This window comes from Labrus bergylta, chromosome 10 (genome assembly GCF_963930695.1).
Source record: "Labrus bergylta chromosome 10, fLabBer1.1, whole genome shotgun sequence".
In the NCBI taxonomy this organism is placed as follows: Eukaryota; Metazoa; Chordata; class Actinopteri; order Labriformes; family Labridae; genus Labrus; species Labrus bergylta.
The window spans coordinates 29,922,930-29,947,877 of NC_089204.1; the positions used below are offsets into that span (position 1 = coordinate 29,922,930).

Consider the following 24,948-nt stretch of genomic DNA (forward strand, 5'->3'; position numbering starts at 1 on the left):
ATGGCCGAGCAAACAGAACGAGTCGCTCTGATGTTAAACGTCTCACTGCTCGCTTCAGGTCGTGCATCAGAAAACCGGATTTTATTAAACGGTTGACTTTGTATTTATTTCACTTTCTGTTTACCTTTTGTCCCCACCTGTCATGTTTTTTTAAAATGCCCCGTCTTCCATAATATATACTTTGCAAGAATTCCTTCTCCAGTGTGCAATCAGAGTAAACGTTTTTGCAAATCACAGGGTATCATCTGATCGGTGAATCAGCATGTCATCCCCTCTCAGATACATTTCTGAGCATGTGGCCGAGCTCTCTCGTCATGTCCTTGTTGGATCTTTGCTGTCACTGGTGAGACTCCAGGATGGGGTAGTGCCCTGCTAAGAACTGTTCCCGTCTTGTCACATCTCATCACTCCATCGCCGCATCGCTGGGGGGCGGCGGGACCAAAACTGACCACTGAGTCAACTGACAAGACGGCTCAGCATCCAGTTATCCCAGAAACACACACACACACACACACACACACACACACACACACACACACACACACACTCGATCTCTCACACATATATTTGCAAATCCAGATAGACAGGAAGACATCCCATCATGCAGTCCTGCTCACACACACACAGACGCATGCATGCAAAAGAAAAAATGGACAGGCCGAGTGCAGGATTTCCCCCCAAAAAAAGCAGCTACAATAAAGCTCAAGCAGGACACAAATGTGTTCTGACATCGGGGTGGTGATGCTTTGAGTTGTCTGAAACCTCAACAACTGACCCAGAAATGCTGGCACACTGACGAGAGTTTGGGGGGTGCAGGGGAGGTCGCGTGTGATGCAACGCGGAAGGGAACTAAATTGACATTTTCTTTTAGCCCGGTGGTGGTTTTTCACGCTTAACATACAACAAGAAGAGACTGAATAAGGCGGGCGGTGCTTAAACTGGGGTGCAGTGGATTTGTTGTTCTCAACCTGTGAATAAATAAGCAGCTGAAATATCCATAAGGGGGGTGGGTGGGGGGGTGGGGGGGGGGGGGGGGGCAATGTGTTGTGAGATTGCAGAACATCTTTCTTCCTGTCCCCTAAGTGAAGTCAAAGGCCACCTTCACTTCCTCTCAGAGAGAACGAGAGAGCGAGTACTAAACGGAGAGAGAGAGAGAGAGAGAGAGCTGCAGAGGTCAAACACAAAGCAAAACAAGCAGCTGCAATATGTTTATTGCCTGCAGCCCCTCAGGGAAAGGAGAAGACCCGACTATTTTTATTGCATATTTATTTTCCTCTAAATGATTCTGAGAAGTCAAGACGGCCTTCTGAACGGCCTCACTCGGTTCCTTGCAGGCAAACTTTAAAATGTGCAAAAGCATAAAAAAAATGCATGCTAAAATGTACACAGGAGAAGTTTTATGACGACGAGAGAGCTGCTTGTAGGATAGTTTTATGGTAATTTTAAAAACACTTTGTACTTAACCAACACTGCGAGCCGGAGTGTAAGAAGCACCCAGAGACTCCTTAGCCATCTCATGCCTCCAGGCCTGGCTGCTGCCCCCCGAGGTTTTGAGCTGCAGCTGGCAGAGCTAGCATTTCAAACTGATAAGACTTTCTCAGTCCTCTGGTCCGATACAGGAGAGGGGAGAGATTCTGGAATAGTGAAGTCAAGCACCTGAGATGACACCCCCCCCCTCTGCAGAGAGGCAGAGAGAGCAGTGAGAACCTCTGGTGCAATCCTCCATCACACAGATACGCCCCCCCCCCCCCCCTTTCCTTTCGATTCTAAAAATCCACTGTGAGCAGAGACGGGCTGAAACAGCATGTTTTAATGCAGGGGGCTTAAAAATGTACATCCATCCTGCCCACAAAAAAAACAAGTCAAAGTATATTTTCATAAATCACCGGCACTTTGAATGTGATCCATTACAAATGAAATCACTTTGTAATGGATAGGAATGAAACACTAAGTCACACTTTTATGAAGCAGCATAAACTATTGTATTCCCTTTTTTAAGGTTTGAATAAAAAGTCCAAGACTGTGTCAGAAATCACCGACTACTCACTGTATGGGAAGTCAACGTTTTGACGTACTGTCCTAATTCAGAGTGAACATTAAAGTCTTTCTGTGATTTTTCACACTTAAATATAGAAATCAAGTATCTCCTCTGAAAATAACTCTGTGAGTCATGACTGTCTACAATGGGTGTAACACCCGAGTCCCACTGTCTGTGATGTTTTCAGAGTTTTCAGAGTCCTATCTTCACTTTGTTTACATCGCCAGGACGGCCGGCTGACTCCTCCCCTCGTGTATAAAAGTTGTTTAATTGAGGGACTAGAGAAAAGAAGAATAACAAGTCCAAGTTCTCGTAATGTCTCGTTCAGAGCTGCAGGAAACCACGTCCAGGCATTACACCAACAACTGTGTTTGTTGTGTTTAAAAAACTTTACAGATGTTAGCAGGCAGCAGAATAGATTTCCTTTAACTATCATTTCTTTCTTTTCATCTGCTGTGATGCTTGTTTCTGATTGGAGCTCTTCGGGCTGCATGTTTGTTCGACAGTCAGAAATGAAGTCGAGCTTTTTAACAAGCAGGAAAATTCATCTTTCAGATTTCTTGATTTTCATTTAAAAAAACACTCTCTGGATCTCCTGATGGACGTGGAATCACTCCCTCCTGTTTAAATGTTTTAGTAAAGACCGTCTGTGATCCTGAGAGGAGACCCCCCTCTCTGTGTCCCCATGTGGGTCCTCGTCGAGACCCACAATGCTTTGCTCCGGCACACCCACACTCCGAGGGCTCCATGCAGTTTGATATGCTCTTTTTTTTAAAGTTCCCCTCTTTTCCCCTCACCAGCAGCACCGCAGTGCCAGGGATCAAGTGATGCCGTCAACTAGCTAATGACACGAGCGCCGCGGGCGACGTCCGGCAGCTTGATTTATACTCGGGGACGGAGATGAATGATTCATCGACTGAGAGAGGGATACCAGGACACTCTCACTCGCACTCTTGTTCTCTGATACACACCTCTCCATAAATCCCTCGGAGCACTTTCTTATGTCTCATGGGCTTAGCGTTACACAACTGACCACTCCTCTTACCCCCCCCCCCCCACCCTTACCCCCCTCCTCTGGTCTCTACATTTTTTATCAGTCTTCCTCACGCTGCCCGCTGACCATTTCTTCTTCTCTCCCCGTTAACATGCAATGCTAATCCTAAATATGGAAGCCACAGCTGTAGGCTAAAATGAACAGCCCAATCGTTCTGCATCAATTAGTTCATCCATCATTGCTGATTGGACGAGGAAGGCGGGGGAGGGGTGGTGTTATTGTGTGTGTGCTCTGTGGTTGCAGGGAGGAGCCAGACATGACATTAGAGAGAAGCTTTCACAATGAAATGCAATTTCTGTCGCTATTAAGGCGCCGCTAACTGCAGTCCAACGATGACCTCGTCCTGATAATTTGGATAGAGCGGCCTCTAAAATATCCTCAGCTCGGTAATTACTGCATGGAACGGTCTGAACGCATGGGGGGGTCGTGGTTACAACATAATGACTGATACTTCAGATCACTCCATCTATAGTTGTGGTTATTTTTCACCACCTTCCATTGTAAATAATTTAAATCTCGTCCGTCATTTAGCTCACAATGGTTTTAAAAAAAGGAGATAAACCAATGAACGAGCCTGTGTGCACCATGATGACCTACATGTTCCATACATCACCATAATGGACGACAACAACAGGAAGACTCCACTCGTTTATTTGATCAAAGAAGAAGAAACAGAGTTAAAACATCCTGAATATGCTCCCTGCCTGCCCTGCTGTGTCATCAATTTAATCCAACGATTTCTCACACAATGCTCCATGATGTTTTTTCTGTTCTTAAAGAAGAGTTTAAGTTTTTCCTTTTATGTTGACAAATACAATTCTACAATTCACTTAGCAGACGCTTTTATCCAAAGCGACGTACATCAGAGAGTAAGAACAACACAAGCAAGGATCTAGAAAAAAGGGAACAATGTGAGTAAGAGCAAACGATCAGCTTTGAGTCTGATTGGACACACAGGTGCTGACAGGAAGTGACCAGAGGCAAAGCACAACATTGAGGGCAGTTCTTGAGAGCTCTAATCAGTATAGAAACCATCTTATAAGTCGTCGTTATCAAACAAAAACCATCGTCACTACCATCATCATCATCAATAATATGAAGACCATCATCATTAAGTTAGTAGGTATTCATGAAAGAGCTGGGTCTTTAGCTTTTCCTTAAAGGTGCAGATCGAGTGGAGTTTGGAAGTTCCTACCTGGATAATAAAGCTGATAACTTGTGTGTGAAACTTTGTTAAAAGACTCCATGAAGAGATCTGAGTTGAAGCAAAGTTTTGTGCTTTTTTGCAGACTATGCAGTTATGAGACTCGCTCACACATTTAATAAAAGCAGAGCGACTCCTAAGCGGTGGTGCACAGTACAGTGTTAATGCAAACACTCACTTAGAAGTGCATTACACCGGAGCGCAATTTACAAAATGACTCCTCAGCTGAAAAACAAACACAAGACGATTCAAATAAGGATTTTTACATTTTAATTATTGAAATGAATATTGCTGGCTCACGCCTACACCACGGGGCGCTCCCATATTTGGAAGGCACGATGCAACACACCCTACAGAAACGAGAGCTACATCCATTATATTATTACAATAAACCAAATGCACAGAAAACGTTTGAAGTATCCCTCACAGCGGCGTTAATCCTGCGGCGGCGGACAGAAACACACATGCCAACGCTGTCGTCAACAGGAACAACACGGCAGAAACAGAACCTGGACCTCCATGTGAGTGGTACTAACCGCCCCCTAAATATGAGCAGATAAGTGACTCCCGAGGGTGCCCCCGCTGACGGAGGAATCTCTGCATTCGATTCATCATTTTACATTATTTAGGCAACTCCACGGGGAAATACGCTCCCCCCGTCATAAGTTATGCTAATGGCTGTTACTACCATCTGTGAACCGAGGACCATCAGTCAGGCATAGAGTGCGATTTATGACTTATGAGAATACTGCGTCACCTTTGAGTGATTAATCATACGGGGGGGGGGGGGGGGGGTTCAGGGGGTTTGGAGATGGTCGCGACATAAGGTCATCCGAGCTCAAAGCGTCACCTAACACCGCTCTGTGTATCTCGACCTGTACCCCCCCTCCCTCCCCCGGCACACCGCACCGTGCCTCTGTCCCCTCCAATCTGCTCGATAAACAAGCCCGGGGCGGCTCCCAGACGGGGGGGATAATGGTTCACCTGGAGGTGACAGGTAAAGAAAACAGAGCTCTTTGCATAACGAATGGAGGCACAGATAAGCACAGAGAGGCACTTAGGGATCTTGATAAGAGATTATCCAAACATGTCCAAGCTGGAAACATTTCCTTTCTTTTTTCTTAAGCACACTGTTGTCCCAGCCGGTCCTGCAGTTACTGCTTAGTTCTGCTGAGTTTGCAATGTTGATTCTGTGGTCAGAGCCGCGACTTTAACCGCCCATCCCACAGTGGGACAAATGTTTGATAGAAGATAGTCTTTTCAGGAGGTGGGACAGAATCTCGATACTGTGACATTAAGGCTACTTGAAACATTTAGCACACATGGCAAAACCTGTGGATATAACGGGCAATAGTTGTTATCTCAATGTTCTTGTTTTCATGATCATGGGACGCCAAAATAAAAATTGAAACTCCATTAGGGCGCAGACAGAGTATGTGGAAACTGGGGGTAAGACATGTGAGGTAACATGAATGGAAGTTGACTGGCCAGAGGAAAAGCTGACAATGGGACAGAAGAAGAAGAAGAAGGAGGAGGAGATAGTTAAAGATTGAAACTTGAAAAAAAAATACTTTCAGTAAATAAACACATTTATCCTGTTCGGGGGCATTTTATATTCTTCAGTTAATCAGATATCAAGATGCAGCAATGTGTGAATTTTAGCATCAAGTTAGCATTTCCAATACGGCGACCACCATCGTTTGGCTTCAAAAAGTCTCTCACAGGTTAGGTCACCAACACCACGTCCATGTTTCATATACTCTATGGTTCCAACAAATGTTCAATCTTTGCAGATTTTTCTGACACTTTGTGCTCCTGCAGGATAAATAATCTCAAGTGTCTTTTAACGTGTTTTTTTATTCCTCTGTTGTAAAGATGAGTTTACAATGCGTCCCTGCACAAAGAAACACATGTTTTGATATTTAAATTGATGCATTGAAATGCCCGCTGTTGGTTTAATGGAAGGCTTTTGGACAGTCTGAAGCCCTGAAGTCGACGTTGATCGACATCTTTAGATGCAGACGAGGGCGAGGGAAACCACATGAGCGCCATCACAGCCCGGCATTATCACAGCGAGCATAATTAATCCTATATATTCAAAATGTGTTGGTACTCGCCATGACTCACAACACTGTTTAGGAAGCTTGTGAGGGTATGAGAGCCGGGGCACACACACTCACACTCACACAGCACTACATCCCCCTGTTATGTAAGCAAAGACAAAGGGCTGGTGAGTTCAGTGAGCGCTAGCCGCCCGTGGCCAAATTAGCCCCGAATCAGGTCGTACAAAAACAACCCGTGCATGTGCCCTGCTGCTTGACTGGAGCGGAGAAAAGGAAACCCAACCTGAGAGGGAACGATTTGTTTTGGGTGGTCTCGTTAAAGCCGAGCGCTAAATGGGCAACAGTTCTGGTTAGAATGCTAATGAGCCGATTCCCCTCCTGGATGGAGACATCAAAGACAAAACAAGGAGCTCGCTCTCTTTGGCTTCATGGTATCATTACACGGCTCAGTGTGCGCTGCTATCCCTGTGTGTGTGTGTGTGTGTGTGTGTGTGTGTGTCACTGGGTGTGAGAGACAGAGACAAATGGGGGGTAAACGAGATATAGACAACACCATGTTTACATTAGGTCTGCTCTTTTGGGAGCGTGCCAGCATCCAGCCCCGCTGTGACACAAATCACACGAGCAACCTGCCACCCGCTCATAATTAGCCTCTTTCCACAGAGGCCTCGTTTGGCGTGCCATTATCAGAGATCATTGTTATTTCCCTCCGTGTATGAAGGAAATCCCAGTGAGACCCGACACGTCTGCCGTAGATAACACACAGGCCTATTTTGGTTCACCCCATTGTGTACATACACCTGCAGACGAACAACCCGGGGAGGATTCCCGTCAGTGATTTCTGAGGACTTACTCGAGCATCAGGGCCCGAGAAATCTCCCCTGGAGTTTCTCCTCTTCATAAATAAGGCTCAAAACTAAATACTGTACTGTTCTGAATACAAGACAACCCTCGATTAAAAGATGACCCCGCCCCCTTTTCAGGACTAATCTTTAGAAAGAGACTTTTTGAAGAGCAAATCTTCTCTTATTTGAGAATAATGGTAACAAAGAAATATCTAATAAATCAAAGTAGGAAGTTGTTTTTAACATATGGTTACATAAAGACAATTAAAGGAGCAGTATGTAACTCTGACACTAAAATGGGTACTGCAGTCTAAATTCTAAAAATTGTAGAGAGCTGTCTCCCCCCCCCCCTCACTCAGGTCACCATGTGGTGGACTCTGAAGCTTCAGTGTTTATCCAGCTCTGCATGGGTCTGTAAACCTTTCTGTGTTCTAACCTCTCTCCATTTTTCAAAAGCATCTCCAATATTGATCCTAGTTTGAGCACGTTTCTGCTCGTGGAGCTTATTAGAAACATGCAGAGGCTTTTTAGGTCGGGTACAATCACTTCTATCTGAACCACTTCTCTTGACCCGCTTCCATCACTGCAACACCTGTTGACCTGATAACTGCTCTCATATCTGGAAAACCGAGGGGCGTCCAAAACGTTTCCCATTAGGACAGCCACTCGACAAACCATGTTAGGTTTTTTTGGCTCCTCCTGCACGTTTTCTTTTTTCTTTACTTCCTAATCATACTGTTTGTATCATAGTGTTTCTTATTTCTGATTTTTTATGTTTTTTTTCTTATTTCTTGCAATAAAAAAAAGACGATGGCACTTTTTTCGATGTATTTTAGGAATAAAACATCTACTCAGATCAATACGGGACGGATCTCAGCTCAGTTTTTTTTTTTTTTATTCAAGCTGAAAGCTATATCCAAACTATCCCCATGCTGCTGTGACCCGTATCAAACCTGAATTAATGATAAGATACACAGACAGGTTCAACTCTTCTCTCTCCTGCACATAGAAAGGAAAAACAGAAATGCCCCCAAAAGCAGGCAAAGCCCTGAGAACTTGTAAAAGTGCGTAGGTGGCAAACTAACTTTTCTATAGAAAAGGCTTAGTCCAGTTCTCAGAGAACCAGCAGGAGGCCCACCTTCGAGAGCTGTGGGAACAGAACATGGCTCAGGTGTGTGAGGCCGGCGTGATGGATCGCCCCCTCTGCAGAGCGCCAAGCAGACAGCTGGGAGATAAGACGAGGCCCAGTATGAGAGCACATCGCCTCTCCACATCGATCCTCGCCGCCTGCCACCAAGGCAGGAGGTCTTCACATGCCAGACCGCAGATACGAGAAGGAGCGAGGGGCGAGGGGGGGAGAACAGTGAGAGCAGTTTTGCAGGTTTAGCAGCCACCTTTGAGTGATAAAGACAGCGGAAGATAAAAAAAAAAAAAAAACCTCTCAGCCTCGTGCAGATAAAAGACGAGAGCTTTGTTTCGGGGGAAAATAACATTTTCAGCTCTCTGCTAGATAACGTAATCTCTCCCCGGTTTATCATCATCGCCTCGTTTTTGTTTTTAGCATGTCCAAAGAAAGATCCTCACAAGAATGCACAAATGAGGCAATAACACGGACTCGTTGTTAACAACATTAACACGAGGAAAATGTGTGTCATTTGGGAAATCGTTTAAAAATGTGGGGTAACAAAGTTCAGAAGTTCGGTGATTAAAGGCGGCCGGGTTGAAAATGAGTTTCATGTATCACTTTGTGTTTTTAAAAGTATCTTTTAGAATAGTATGAGCTGTGTGCAGAGCTGGATTGTTCTCTCTTCTTCTTCTGGAGAAACAAAAACTGGTTTCACACTTAGAAAATCAGCTTCTGCACTGGAATAATGCAACGTGTCATTCTGCAACCATGAAACACAAGATCGCCAAGGAAGGAGGGCTGGGCTCAGAAAATCAAGATGGCAATTTATCTTCCTGTGCTCCAAAGAAAACACATGCAGATGTTACAGAACGGATACGGCTGCAGAGCTGTGATGACAGTTTTTAAAGGGGACATATTCTGATAAATCCTCTTCTCCAGTGTTTCTGGACATATATGTGTGTAACCTGAGAGTCTACTGACCCACAACATGTGAAATAAACCATCCAGTCCTTTATTTGTGGTCTGCATAAGTCTTACAACACAGAGAAAAATGCTCTGTTTCAAATGTGCTCTCCTTGTGATGTCACAGTGGGATTCTGGTCAATGCTATCTCCACCCATGGACTCCACCCCCAGCCTAGAGCAAAACTTTCACGCAGGTCGGCCATTTTTAGTCTCTCTACAGAGGAGTAATGTCTACGGGGAAAACTCAGGGGGCGGGGCTTATTGCATTTAAAGAGACACACACACCAAAACGGAGCGTTCTGAGAGAGCTGGTTTCTACAGGGTCACAAACCTCCTCTGGTGCTTGATTCATGTTATATTTTGACCAAAGCACAGCACAGATGTTTCATTTAGACCACAGGGGACTGTTTGAAAAGGTGGAGGAGGGGGACTGTTTGAAAAGGTGGAGGAGGAGGACTGTTTGAAAAGGTGGAGGAGGGGACTGTTTGAAAAGGTGGAGGAGGACTGTTTGAAAAGGTGGAGGAGGGGACTGTTTGAAAAGGTGGAGGAGGACTGTTTGAAAAGGTGGAGGAGGGGACTGTTTGAAAAGGTGGAGGAGGAGGACTGTTTGAAAAGGTGGAGGAGGGGACTGTTTGAAAAGGTGGAGGAGGGGACTATTTGAAAAGGTGGAGGAGGAGGACTGTTTGAAAAAGTGGAGGAGGAGGACTGTTTGAAAAGGTGGAGGAGGGGACTATTTGAAAAGGTGGAGGAGGGGACTGTTTGAAAAGGTGGAGGAGGAGGACTGTTTGAAAAGGTGGAGGAGGGGACTATTTGAAAAGGTGGAGGAGGAGGACTGTTTGAAAAGGTGGAGGAGGGGACTATTTGAAAAGGTGGAGGAGGGGACTGTTTGAAAAGATGGAGGAGGGGACTGTTTGAAAAGGTGGAGAAGGGGACTGTTTGAAAAGGTGGAGGAGGGGACTGTTTGAAAAGGTGGAGGAGGGGGACTGTTTGAAAAGGTGGAGGAGGACTGTTTGAAAAGATGGTGGAGGAGGACTGTTTGAAAAGGTGGAGGAGGGGACTGTTTGAAAAGGTGGAGAAGGGGACTGTTTGAAAAGGTGGAGGAGGGGGACTGTTTGAAAAGGTGGAGGAGGGGAGGAGGACTGTGGAGGAGGACTGTTTGAAAAGATGGAGGAGGACTGTTTGAAAAGGTGGAGGAGGGGACTGTTTGAAAAGGTGGAGAAGGACTGTTTGAAAAGGTGGAGGAGGACTGTTTGAAAAGGTGGAGGAGGGGACTGTTTGAAAAGGTGGAGGAGGAGGACTGTTTGAAAAGGTGGAGGAGGGGACTGTTTGAAAAGGTGGAGGAGGACTGTTTGAAAAGGTGGAGGAGGAGGACTGTTTGAAAAGGTGGAGGAGGGGACTGTTTGAAAAGGTGGAGGAGGACTGTTTGAAAAGGTGGAGGAGGAGGATGATGTGTCCTCTTTAATTTTAAATGTTTGTACTTTACTTGCTGTGTGCTTTTATTTTGAAATACAGTAAGGACCTTCCTGTAGATGCAAGGTTAGGACATCATGAACTTTTAATTATAAACAGCAGAGAACATGTTTGTGTGTTGGTCTTTAACAATTATCTGAGCAGGAAAAGCTGCGAGTCGATTTGGACTGAAAGGCTTCTCAAAGACGGAGAATTCCTGGAGGTGTGAATAAGCTCGGCTGCAGGTCACAATCAACTGAAAGCGTGACATCAATGGACACAGCAGACGTCAGGAGTCATTGTTGACAGATATTACTCACTGCTGCGCGCAAACTGCCAATCTGAGGGCGCTCCGACGCCGGTCATTATCTGGAGAAGATTCTGGATCAATCAACGGGGGCTGCGCGTTCAGCGACTCGCACGCCTGTGAAAAAGGTGATTGGCCCCCAAAATAACAATGATGGAGACATAATAGCAAAGAAAATTGCTTCTATTGTTTCTCCGTTCGTCTCAGATGAAGCCCAGGAGTGGACCGCCGCAGAGACAGACATCAATCAGGAGGGAGGTTGCACACGTTTTTTTTTTTACAGAACTTGCCTTGGCTATGGCGGCGGCGTGCCGGTGACCCTTTGCTCTCAATCACAGAAGTTCTGCAGACGGCGGCGTGCTGAGGGCCTCTCCATGTCACCGACGCCGCTGCAGCGCAGTGCCAACAACGGCTGAGAGGGTCCGCAGGCTTAACGGTGTATTGGGAGAAAGACGAGAGCCACTCCAGGCGGCGTGATTAGATGGGAATACCACTTCAACAGCTCTGTGTTTACGCTCTAATGGGCGCCGTGTGAGCGGGGCGGTTAACTACGTCGAGGCTTTGATGTTGCTTTACACACATCCCCCCTCGCCTCTGAAGACTCGTCCTGCACGCCAGGTGTTCCCGTCCTAATAAGTAAATAAACAAAAGAAGAATGAGGAGAAGTTCTGCAAACTTTTTACTCCTGCTGTAATGTTCAATTTGTAAAAAAAACGACTTCTTAAAGGACTCTAGCTGTGATTTAGAGGGACAGTTCGACGGACGCCTCGTCCTCATCATCGTCTGTGTTTAAGGTTAATGATGAAGAGGACATCCCAGCATGCACTGGGAATAAACAGGGAATATCTTGTTGCTGTTTTATGAACTCGCTCAGACTGCTGAAGTTTTAAAACAATGTTTACCTGATACGGCCGGCGCTACATCAGGGCTGCATGATTCATTTGTAAAAAAAGTCATGATCTCCATTCATCCATACATGGGAGCTCATTTCTAGTGATGACGACTCACTTGCTCTGCATTCACGTCAGTGTTTCCCACACACACATGATAATCTGGCTGGCTGCCCAAGTAGCCTACACTCCCCCCCCCAGTAAGTATTCACTTATTTGTTTTGCAAAATTCCCAGTTGCTCTATCAGCCTCACTCACACAGCGTTATGAAAAAAAACGCAACCATTTTTTATTTATGTTCCTCAGTCATGGCGCTCCACCTTCAGTCACTGTTACTATGGTAACCACCCATGGTGTAGGCGGTGGCAGGAAGTTGGAGCCGCAGTTTTTCACTTACTGTAAAAGTTGGGTCATTTTATTCTGTCCAGCTCGACGCGTGCTTGTAGCGTTCTCCATCGAAAAACAATAGACACAATCATTGACTGAAATGGTAACGAACTGTGACACAGAGCGCGGCGCTGGCGGACCAAAGTGCACTGAGTATGTGGAAATTTGGGGTAAGAAGGTCCCTGAATACAAGCTATATAGGATTGTTTTACAGATGCATGAGTGAGACTGGGTAGATTACAACTCTACAATTCACTTAGCAGACGCTTTTATCCAAAGTGACGTACATCAGAGAGTAAGAACAACACAAGCAAGGATCTAGAAAAAAGGGAACAATGTCAGTAAGAGCAAACGATCAGCTTTGAGTCTGATTGGACACACAGGTGCTGACAGGAAGTGACCAGAGGCAAAGCACAACATTGAGGGCAGTTCTTGAGAGCTCTAATCAGTATAGAAACCATCTTATAAGTCGTTGTTATCAAACAAAAACCATCGTCATTACCATCATCATCATCAATAATATGGAGACCATCATCATTAAGTTAGTAGGTATTCATGAAAGAGCTGGGTCTTTAGCTTTTTCTTAAAGGTGCAGAGGGACTCTGCAGATCACATGGAGTTTGGAAGTTCATTCCACCACCGGGGGGCGACAGAGGAGAAGAGTCTAGTCAGAGACTTAGGACCCTGTTGTGAAGGTTGGATCAGACGCCTTTCAGTGGCAGATTATTTTAAAAAGATACAATGACCACAACAGATAAGAGGTTCTGATGTTCTTCTGCGTCGGTCGGGATCGTAGCGAATGAGGGGAAGGCTGTCGGGAGACGACGACACATTCAAAGTGACAACCAGCACAGACGGATCAGCTAGCTGCGGCTGAAGCAGTGACCTTATTTCATTGTCATATAACTCCCAACAAATCATCCAAAAAATCCCCCTTCTGACTCAAAATAAACATTCCACATCCAACGGGGTCCATTAGCCCCCGCCCCCGACCTCGTCTCCACGACGATTATCTCAATCATGTCAGAGTGGAGATCAGGTTGGAGGAAGAGGAAGAACAGTGGGGACGGGGACGGTAGCATTCTCCGGGAGTTCCCAGCCTATTATTCCCACACCACGCTCGGCTGCCTCACATTTCCTCCGATGCTTTTGATGATAATGTTCTCGGGCAGGCCGCTAAAGTAATGACCGTCTCTGTGTGTGTGTGTGTGTGTGTGTGTGTGTGTGTGTGTGTGTGTGTGTGTGTGTGTGTGGTACAGTGTGAGGACTGAGCTGCACTACACACTCTGAAGTCCACATTCACTAACTCGACCAAAAGTCGGAGTTGAAGACGTGTCAATATGCTGCGTCCTGATGTGTGCGACGCAAAAACATGAAGACAAACATGTAGAAGGTTGTCACTCACCTCCGCCTCCTCCCAGAAGACTGGAGTTCGCTGAAAAGAGAGAAAAGAGAAACGAGTAAATAAACGTCAGAGAGGATCAGAAACACAGATCATTTCACAAAGTCGGCCATATTTGGAAGTAACAGTTCTGATTAGTCATCCGAAAAAAATTCAGAAATTCACCAATTTTCGGCAGACTGTGTACATGTTTTTTGGTCTTGTCCGCGTCTTGAGCCCGTCTGGAAAGATGTGAAACTATTAATCGCAGAGACTCTGAACATTACATTGGACTTCTCTTTCACATCCCTCTACCTTGGAATAAATTCCTGAAGGTCTTGGTAAAAAGGACATGTACCTTTTAAAGGCTTTATATGGGATTTTTTGATCCAGCAGATGTCGCCCTTGAGCACCAGCATGAAACCAAAACAACTTGCGCTGCATTGTTGTGTTAGCATGCTAATGCTAATCTTTATTATGCTGGTATCTTCACACTGCATGTAAATTTACCTGAAATGAGCGTGATCTAGAAACACAGTTAAGCAGTGAGTACAGTATGTTATTCTTCTTTTCTCTAGTCCCTCAATTAAACAACTTTTATACACGAGGGGAGGAGTCAGCCGGCCGTCCTGGCGATGTAAACAAAGTGAAGATAGGACTCTGAAAACTCTGAAAACATCACAGACAGTGGGACTCGGGTGTTACACCCATTGTAGACAGTCATGACTCACAGAGTTATTTTCAGAGGAGATACTTGATTTATATTATATTTAAGTGTGAAAAATCACATTTAAAGACTTTAAAGATTCTTATGGTGGCAAGTAAAAAAGCGATTACTAAATGTTGTCTTCAGAGGAACGCTCCCACCATGAGCCTCATGAGGAACACTGTGAATTCCATCCACAAAAATTACTTTTTTCCTGCAACTTCAACAAGGAGAAGGGAGAAGAATATTGGATTTATACAAAGATAAAGACTCCTAAATATATCTTGTTTCATTAGAATGTACCATCCATTATGTTCTGTACCTGTGCCTTTTACATTCTTGTATTTGATCTGATTCATACTGTCTCGCGCTAGTCCTCACTTGTTCTGTGTTTCTTGTAAAACAAAAATGAAAAATAAAGTATTAAAAAATAAATTCAACAATTTGACTTAATAATCTCTTCTTATTATCAGAACCACTGCGGGGATAATTCGACTGAAATTGAGAACATAAACCGAGTGATTCATGAAACACTCAAAAGAAAAAGCTTTAAAAAGAGCCAAGAGGAGTCTGGAATTGGCTGAAATGGTTATGAAATTATCTTCTCATCTTTCACAGTTAAATCTGTGATCACACATTGGAAAGAACTGAACCTGGCAGAGCAGGATCCTGAATCTGCATGTGAGCCTCAAACAAACACCACATTCAGAAAAAAAATGGCCTCCGATTGTTTTTTTCTTTCTCACAACTCCACAAGACAAAACGTGATCCCCGTGTGTGGCAGCGTTCCCCTCCTTCAATATTAAATTAGCAAGCTGGCAAACACAAAATGTGATTCATTATGCAGCTCATTTCAAAATACACTTCCTTGGCAGATTCCTTCTTTTGGCCGTGTTACAAAGGTTATGCTCAATAAAACATCAGTTCATTAAAAGAAATTAACGGTGCGGCCGGGTGTTCGGGACAATTAAGACACACACACACGCCTGGACACAGAAATCCAGATTTCAATCCAAAAAGTCAGACAAAAGACGAGAGCTCGGAGAGTTTGAGGAGATGTTTTTTCTTTTTTAAATACTTAATTAATCTTCTCTGTGACACTCTTATTGAGCAACATGCTGCTGTGGACATGTATTCATGAAGAGATGTCAGATTGAGGGGCGGCTGCTACACGGGGAGCGGGACAGGGCTCTTGCTGGTTCGATCCCTTGCACCTCAGCAGCACTCAGGAGGAGACCCGGCACCTCTGGTCCCTACAGACTGAGCTGCTGCCCACCAAGATATCAACTTTTACACACAAGATATTATTTTGTGTGCACAAAATGTAACCTTAATTTAAGCAGGTAATTAACCCATTGAGACGCAGATCTCTTTCCCAAGGGGGCGGCAGCACATGTCACAATAAACATGACATAATTAAGAAACAGTTTACAAACTTTTTTTTTTTTTTTACCAGGAAAAAGTCTCATTGAGATTAAAACTCTCTTTTACAACAATGAACATACTATAGGATAGGAGAATACTTTATTGATTCCCAGAGGGGAAATTCGGGCGTTGCAGCAGCACAGACAAGTAAACTCAAAATACAAAATACACATTAAACAGAATAGATTAGATAAAATAAATAAAAACAGGGGGTTCATACAAGTACAAAATGAATGATGAAGTTAACTGCAGGGAGTTGAGACAGTATGTGCAGAGAATGAGAAGATAAAGTGATGATTAAAGTGACTTGGTATGATCAAGAGCAGCAAGTAATGTAAACAGCAGAGAAGAGAGGCAGTGTTGTACCACAGTGATGCAGGAAGTCACAGGAATCACATTCATCAGAATCTGTCATAAGTGATCAGCAACAATACGAGTTAGCTCAAACATCTACAGTCAGATGTTTCTGCCTCCAGATCTTTAAGACCACCTTTAAAAAACATTCAAGGAAACCAGCTCCAGAAGATTTAAAGTATCTTGCAACCGATTCCAAGAAGAGCGAGCAGCATACTTGAACGCCCTTTTTCCTGATTCAGTCCGGGCTTTAGGGATGTCATGAGGAACAACTATTCAAACGTGCAAAAAAATTCACATATAAAGTGCAGAGTCGTGATCACAGATTAAAGTTCAAGAAGACATCGGGCACTGTTTGTCCTTTAAGATCGAGCGACACAACATGTTGACTTGATGGGACGTCAGGCGCTATGTAGCAAAGCTAACATTGGTGCAATATCCTTTGTGTATCGGAGCTCGAGATGGTCAGAATCGGTGTCGAGTGATGTGCAAGCGGCGTCGCTATCAGCAGCCGAAAACTCCCTGACGATGCTGCTGTCAGCTTTAAGAACTCCTCGCTCTGTGTTGTTCAGGAGAAGCCCCCCCCCCCCCCCCCCCCCCTTCCCCCCCTTCGCCCCCTTCCCCCCCGACACAAACCACAGCTTACTGGTTCAGCAGAAGGTAAAGTGTCATCTCAGTGAAGGCTGCGTCTTTAAATATGAACCCCGGTGTCACTTCCTGTCGGTCAGAGACGTCAGAGGAGAACGATTAGCGAGGATTTTAAAGTACATCTGTTAATTCGGGCGCCACTGGAAGAAAGGTAGCCTGCGTGTTTGAAGTGTAGTTCATACAGCGGGCGTTTTGGAGGCTCGCGCACGCCAACATGCCTTTCATGATGTTCTGTTCTTCCTGCAGCAGCATCGACTATCATTAGCCGTCAACACCGGCCCCCATTAAAAGCTTATTATTTCTGGAGAAGCGTTATTGACAGATAATGAACATGTGGTGTCACGGTCGGCACTCCAATCACCCACCACAGTCCCGCGGCTCTTATTGTTGTTTTGCTCCTGATTGGGCGCTAAAGGGGACTTCTGGAGTTCACGGTGTTCTTCTACACCTTTCTGTGGCACCATTATGGCTCGCCATTCTCCTCGTTTGAGCTGCACACATGTGAGTGGGCAAAGGGACAAAGAAAGCTCTCCCACTGCAGTTTCATCAAAGAGCTTTTGTTGTGTGTGTGTGTGTGTGTGTGTGTGTGTGTGTGTGTGTGTGTGTTTGTGTGTTTATACAATATGAACACACACACACACAGAAGGAAAAGCAGCTCAAACAGGGATGTACTGACGATCCTCTGTCATGTTTACAATAGCACCTCTCCAGGTTTTTCTCTGATGAAAAAGACGCCTGTGTTCTCGCCGCCTTTTGTTTTCGCTCTGGAATCTGTCAGCTATCAACAGCAAACACACACACACACAACTCAAACACACACACACAACTCAAACACACACACACAACTCAAACACACACACACAACTCAAACACACATTCCCAGAGCAGGAAATGTTGTGTTCATGTTCCCCCCAGCATGGATACATGTAGTGCACAAGTAAAAAAAAACTTTACTACCCCGACCAGAAAATAATATACCTGCACATCTTCATCGCTGCAGCTGCTCAGGTCGAGGCTAAATTATGAAATATATGAAATATATGAAATATGAAATCCATCATCTTTGACCAGAATGAGTTCAGAGCGTCACTAAAGCATTTTTTTCACTCGTGCACTTGTGTCACATTTGCTCAGCTTTATTTTTTAATTATTTATATTTTCATTTTGTTTCATTTCATCATTCTGACTACATTTTTGTCAAAACTGCAGCTCAGCTGATCTATTTTTTTAAAATCTATATTGTGGTATCTATCTATTTTTTTTTGTACATTTTAATTTTATTTTTTTTAATTTAAATTGTGTACTGTGTTCACTTTTTGTTTGCAATCTTTGCTCTTTGGACGCCTCCCTTTGGAGGATCTCCAGGCAAGCCAACCTGGGAGGACACCCCGAGGTAGACCCAGAGTTCACTGTGAGATTGTTTATTTGTTTATTTATTGTTTACCCCGTCTGGCCTGGGAAGACTTCAGGGTCCCCCAGGAGGAGGAGCGGGAAAACATCGCTGAGGAGAGGGGAAGTCTGGGAGGACTTACTGAATCAGAATCAGAATCAGATTTATTGTCCAGGTATGTTTACACACACAAGGAATTTAACTTCAGTGAACTGTGCTCTCTTATGTAAAGGTACAACATCAAATATCAACAATAAACAGAATAAGAAAAGACTAATATTTACATGACTAAATATGAAACAGTGCAGTGGTGAATAGTGCAAAAGATGCTGAAGTAACATGATAAGTAAAATGCAGTTATGTGACAGATGGGTCAATTAAGATGTCAATTACAGTATTTACATAAATAAGTGTGCGTGTATTGATCATTTCAATTAAATAATTTATATATATATATACATATATGTATATTCACAGTGACGGTTACTGCGCTTGATGCTAACACGACCCGACTCTGGATAAGTGGAAGAAAATGGATTTCAAAGTGCTTATAAATGAAGCTTTAATCACTTACTCATTGAAAGATATATTTATGTTAAAGACCTAAATTAAACTTTTTTAATACAGTGTGTGTGTGTGTGTGTGTGTGTGTGTGTGTGTGTGTGTTCTCTGTTATCAGTGCGATCAAAGTAGGAGTTTCAGAGTCGGTTGAAAGCAAACTAATAGTGTGTCACTTTCCAGAAAAGTCTGTGGTGGTTGTCTGCTCTCCTGGGGAGTCTTCCTATTCCTGAGCTATTAAAACACTGGGGTTTAATTACCTGACATTATGGAAATGCACACCTGAGGGGGGTGCTTCATTTACTCCACACCTAATCAGAGACTGAAGACGTGGCTGCTAATCAGTCGAACACACACAGTGTGTGTGTGTGTGTGTGTGTGTGTGTGTGTGTGTGTGTGTGTGTGTGTGTGTGTGTGTGTGTGTGTGTGAGGTGGGCTGCTGGTAGTCGGGGGGGTGTGGGGGTTGAGATGTTAGATGCTTTCTAACCACATGTGAGTCGGTGTGATCACGGGTTAGCCCAATGGGAGCTGAGGAGCATTTGACAGCCATCTCGTCTCTGCAGTGGGTTTAATAAATATGGAGGGGGGTGGGGGGGGGGGGGGGGCGCTTTATGCCTTTTCATTTCCTGCTCTCCCGTGCTTCCTTCTCCCTTAATGATCAAAATGTCAGGAAACATGTTTTGGCAGTTTATCTTGGCGCACACTGTGGCTGCTGCTTAAGCACACAGAATATATGTGCGGCCTTCAGAGGCGGCGAGCTCGGCCCGCAGCGATACGTATCAGGGAGGCGTTCAAAATAGACGAGGACAGAAAGCTGCTTCTGCACGTCCATGACAGTCTGCTTCATTCAAACAAGGCGACACAATGCTGATTCATCTCGTCCCAGAGATACTCTCAGTGTTCACATTAGACTGGAGGTTTTCAAGCTGCTGTTTGTGGTCAGATTCCTGCATCAGCACGCTGCTTCTGACGGATTATTTGGGCTAAAGTGGTCGTGCAAAAGGTCACAAATCTCACTGTTTGGATTTTTGATATGGATAGAAATGTTATCCTGAATCTGAAAAGCCCTTTAGGCCCCGTGTCCACCGGGCGTTTTTCCAGCTGAAAAGTGCTGACTGTGCGCTCGGGAGTGTTTGCATGAAGCGTTTGTGCGTTGAGAAGAAAAGTGCTGCACGTCCGTCCTGTCTCCATGACAACAGTCGCATACAGCCGCTGTATGACCAACACTGCTCCGTTATTTTTTGACTGCATGTTTTATTTTTGAGATCGTTTTTTTTTTTACCTGATCAGACGCAGAGCGAGGAGGATGTGAGTACAAGACACGATCCAATCTGTAGGGCGGCAAAACTACGTCACCACCCCCACCCCCACCGGCTCCAGGTGAATTCTCCTGATTATATCCTGCTGTGTTCTCACATCAGCTCACTCTGACTTTCTGCAGAATAAATACGAGGAGGCTGGAGGAGAAACTCACCACTTACTGAACAACACGTCTGAATGTCCTGGATATAGTTTTTATGTTTGGCAGTTGATGGGTGTTTATACATATTGTATGTTTATTATTTTATTTTATTCCTTTCTATTCGTATTTTCATTTGCTCATATGCATGCTCTTCTTCTTCTTCTTCTCCTCGTCTTGTTACTGCTGATTTTCTCATCTTTTCTTATCTTCCTCTTCCTGCACCGTACACTGTCTTTTTTATTTGTGTAAATATTGTTTATTGTGCAGATAAAACAGAAAGTCCACATGTTACACTGATGACTCTACAAAGTTCTCTGAAGACAGTTCCTGCTGAGACAAATATGGAGAACTATCGGTGTGGCATGTTCTGTTGGTGAGAAAGGTGAGACTCGTTCAGAGGTCGACTTTTGTGAATTATTACGAGTCTGCTACGACATAAACTCTTAATTAATAATTGATCATCAACTCATTTTCTTTCAGCGTGGGTTTGTCTCTATTTTTAGGAAGCGTCTCTGAACACGAGCCCGGGAGTTTCTGGGGCTGTGGGTGTTACATAACATGAGGGTCCCCTCCAGCTCTGAATGTGCCAAAAAAGAAGGTCTGAAGCCAGAACAGGCCGGACACACACACACACACACACACACACACACACACACACACACACACACACACACACACACACACACACACACACACACACACACACACACACACACACACACACACGACCTGTAGGACTACACTATGAGAACGTGTCTGCAGTGTTTGTACAATAAATCTCACTGCAGGTTTGACACTTCATTCTGAAGCAGGAGACAAAGCTGAGGCAGAGAGAGGAAACAGAAGCTGCAGCACACACACACACACACACACACACACACACACACACACACACACACACACACACACACACACACACACACACACACACACACACACACACACACACACACACACACACACACACACACACACACACACACACACACACACACACACACACACACACACACACAGAGCCACCCAACACTCCTCCTGGCACCCTCGGCTGTTAGCTTGTCCTTTATCCACTGTGACTCGCCTGAGAAGTGCTTCAATTATCCTGAGTGAAAATCAAAGCAGAGATCCATATTTGGCCAAATCCAGCCCCATAATGCATATTTTATAGTGTATGTATTAATTATAAAGTAGCTCCTCTCGCTGTTTGTGCCCGCCCTGGGCTCAGTCTGGCTATCTGGTGGTGGATCAACACATTTCTGCCTTTAGGGGAGCAGTTGGAGAGCCAATAATTAGTATTATCAGAAGGCCATTATCTGTTCCTTGTGCAGTTGGCTGAGTGGCTACATGTGGAGTCTTTGACTTTGTCATCCTCTCACTAGTGTCCGCCTCTGTGTGTGTGTGTGTGTGTGTGTGTGTGTGTGTGTGTCCCACCCGGGAGAATTGCAGGAATCAATTCTTTCCTCAAGGACAGAGTACATCTTTTTCTCCATCTCAGACACAAATAAAAACATTAAACAAGACGCTGATCTATAAACTGCAAGATGACAAAGAACCTGAAGATGTCCTGCAGCATCCAAGATAAGTATTGAAGGTTTCTTTTTTTTTTGTAATCAATTTTTGATTATTTATGTTTCAACATTGTCACTTACAATCAAGGAAAAAACAAGATGTTGTGGTTTTAACAATATCCCACAAATATACAGGAGAGGAGAATCATATACAGTATATCATATACATAGTTCCTTATACAATACATTTCAAAAGAAGGGATGAAAACAGCAGACAAAAGGAGCAAACAAAGATTGAATCGTCTCTCTCTCCTGGATTACCACGACACAGAAAGTATACAAATAAGTAAAGAATAATGGCAAATGAGGGTTGAAGGTTTTTGACGACCCAGTTAATGAGAAGAAAGAGAGAAGGCGAGGGGAGTGTAGGCTACGACTTGGAAGTCTGTCGTCCCAGTAGGAACCACAACATGGGTCATAAATCTCAGCGGGAAGGCTCCCCAGGTCTGCCTGGAGATGGCAGGTCATTAGGAAACTGCTGGTCTACAGCATCAAACACATGCCTGAACTGTCACTGAGGGAGCACCCACTTCCTGTCTTGCCCTCTGAACTCCTCACCTGCCCACTGCAACCCTCATTTATCCCTCAGCCAATGACAATGCAGTGTGGACCGCTTAGAAATATCGAACACTGAGCCCGAGCCTGGAGAGTGTAACAGCCAGGCACGGGTTTATGGATTGTGGCTCTGCGTCAAGAAAGTGAGCGGGGGGACACAAACAGAGAAAAAGGAAAACACTCTCTTGTCTCAGTGTGTCCGCCTGTTTGCAGGGCGTCGGGTAGAAATGGCTTGTGTGCACATCTGTGTGTGCAGAGGGCAGCGAGGCGTAGGATCTGGGTTGCATGCATGGAGTCGTCGGCGAGATCATGCAGCTAAATGGAGAACCGCTAGTGCATAACCACAAAAACCTCAAGGCGGTAAACAGATCCACTGTCTTACCTTCTGGTTTCCCTGCCACCTTAGCTGAACTCTTTAAATATGCTCCGTTGAACACACACTCACCTTATCCTCAGCAGCCGCTCGCACGCTTTCTCCTGAGCTCAGAGGTTAATAGTGTGCTCTGCTGTGACTCTGGGATGAAAAAAAGGTAGAGTACAGAAACTAATAAAAAAAGTTTTATGGTTCCGACGGCCTGCTCAGGTTGCAAATAGATAGGCTGCTGAGTCCAAAAGAATCTGTGTGCAATATTTCAATCTGCTGCAATATAATGCTCCTGTCCTATCTGTGTGTGCAGAGCTTCAGCAGGACTGACAGCAAATAGACAAAAAACCTTTTGATTGGAGCAATCTTTTACTTTGTTCTGAGGCAACTGTTTTGCCGCTTCATATCAGCAACTTTTACTTTTTATTCCTGCTGCTTCTGAAGCTTGTTCTACCTGCCTGCATGGAAAGGAATTCTAGGATTTAGCAAAATGAGAATCCAAACACATAAAAAGTGTCCCAGATAAAAAAGCACAAACTGGGTCAACAGAGCTGCTCTTTGTAACCGGGAGTCACATCAGTCTTTCTCTCCATTCTTCTTGCTTTAATTAGAAAATCATATTCAGAGCTCATTTCGACGGGCAGAAATTAGCATCTAACACAACGCCGAGCTGCGAGTGAGTGGCCTGAAAATAATGAAGGGAAATCGTTCAGAGAAACAGAGGGGCGATCATCCGTCCTGGTTGATGCTTAAGACGGTCATTAGATGTTGTTTCTCATCGTGTTCTGTCAGAAATGTCCACTGTGCAAAAGAGTCATCGGAGTGGAGGACTTTGGCAAATTATTTTTGAGTAGTGATGCTCTGCACGCAGGGATCTTTTTTCCAGCCAAGCAGCACTCCTAACAGGCACTGCTGCTGGGCCTGCACACACACACACACACATGCATGAGTGTGAGCTAACACAACCTAACTCAACTGGAAACGTTAAGGATTTAACATCCAAACCGACCAATTTCATGTCTGTGGAGCTCTCTGTTAAACCGAAAGCAATTCCACCCTTTAATGATGGCGCTCGTTGTTTTTTTTTTTTCAGCCACCGCTTAAACACAAATAGAAATAGAAACTTCAAATGAGCCACCACCAGTTGTGGGATGAGCGAGCGGAGGCAACAGTGGTGTTTCTTATTTGTGGCACATTAAGAAAGCATGCTACACCACACATGCTGCCTCGCCCTGATAATACCGGTTGGCATTTTTTTGTTCTTCAGAGCTGCTATAGTGGTCCCTGAGGAGCCGGACTGAGCCAGACTAACTTGTGTTGGAGGTGGCACAATCCCAAACAGACACAAAAAAACCAAAGAGCCTGGCTCGTGCTTCATGTGGAATAAAATGCAGAGGAGTCAGAATTATGCAACTCCAGCTAAAAACAGGAAAGGAAGGCTCGACTAAAAAATAAAAATCTACAATGTTGCCAAGCTAATATTTAAAAACCAGAGCATTATCTCAGAGATGATAAAGTATCACTGACCTGGACTTTAACTCTAACCTTAACTTTAACAAAGATACATGTTTATCAGATAGTTCCAGAAGTACAGAAGACCTTAAAGGTCTCATATTCTGTAAATTCCTCTTCCCCATATTCCTCTAACTCTAACGTGTGTCTCTAGTCTGTCTTCAAACCCCCCAATGATGAGAAAAGTCCATCCTCTCCGTCTTCTGCCTGCTCCACTTTTCAGAAAATGTGTGCTCAAACAGGCCGTTTGGAGATGTTCCCTTCTTGACATCACAAAGGGCAGTAGCCCCTCCCCCAGGTGGGTGACACTCCCACAGCTAGGTGTTTGTTCTGTCCTCTGAGTCTGCCTTCTCACCATAAACAATAGGACATGGAGCGAGAAAGCACCGAGCCCACCCAAGCCCTTCCAGAGAGGGGGCGTGGTCAGACACAGCTCATTTACATATTTAAAGGTACAGACACAGAAACAGCCTGTTCTGAGCAGGGCTGAAATAGAGGGGTTTATAGACATGATCAAATACAGGATCAGAGTGGATTTAGAACAAGAAACTTCACACACATGTTTTGAGGAGCTCTGAGACTTATTTAAACTGAAGAAGAGGAGGAGGATATGCCACCTTTAAACTTTTCCCGCTGACTAATTTTGGACTTCATCAAACCATGTCACTGTTGTTTTAATGTCCTCAGGGGACTGATT

The 24,948-nt window shown here is 44.5% G+C and overlaps 1 protein-coding gene across 5 annotated transcripts in view; it reads right to left on the bottom strand.

Annotated features, from left to right (window-relative positions):
• Positions 1-24,948, bottom strand: part of macrod2 (mono-ADP ribosylhydrolase 2) — a 586,396-nt gene that overhangs the window by 401,235 nt on the left and 160,213 nt on the right. For all 5 annotated transcript variants that reach the window (XM_065959722.1, XM_065959721.1, XM_065959723.1 and 2 more), the window contains exon 4: positions 13,734-13,763. In XM_065959722.1, the coding sequence (XP_065815794.1) occupies positions 13,734-13,763 (30 nt within the window). The remainder of the gene's footprint in view (positions 1-13,733; positions 13,764-24,948) is intronic.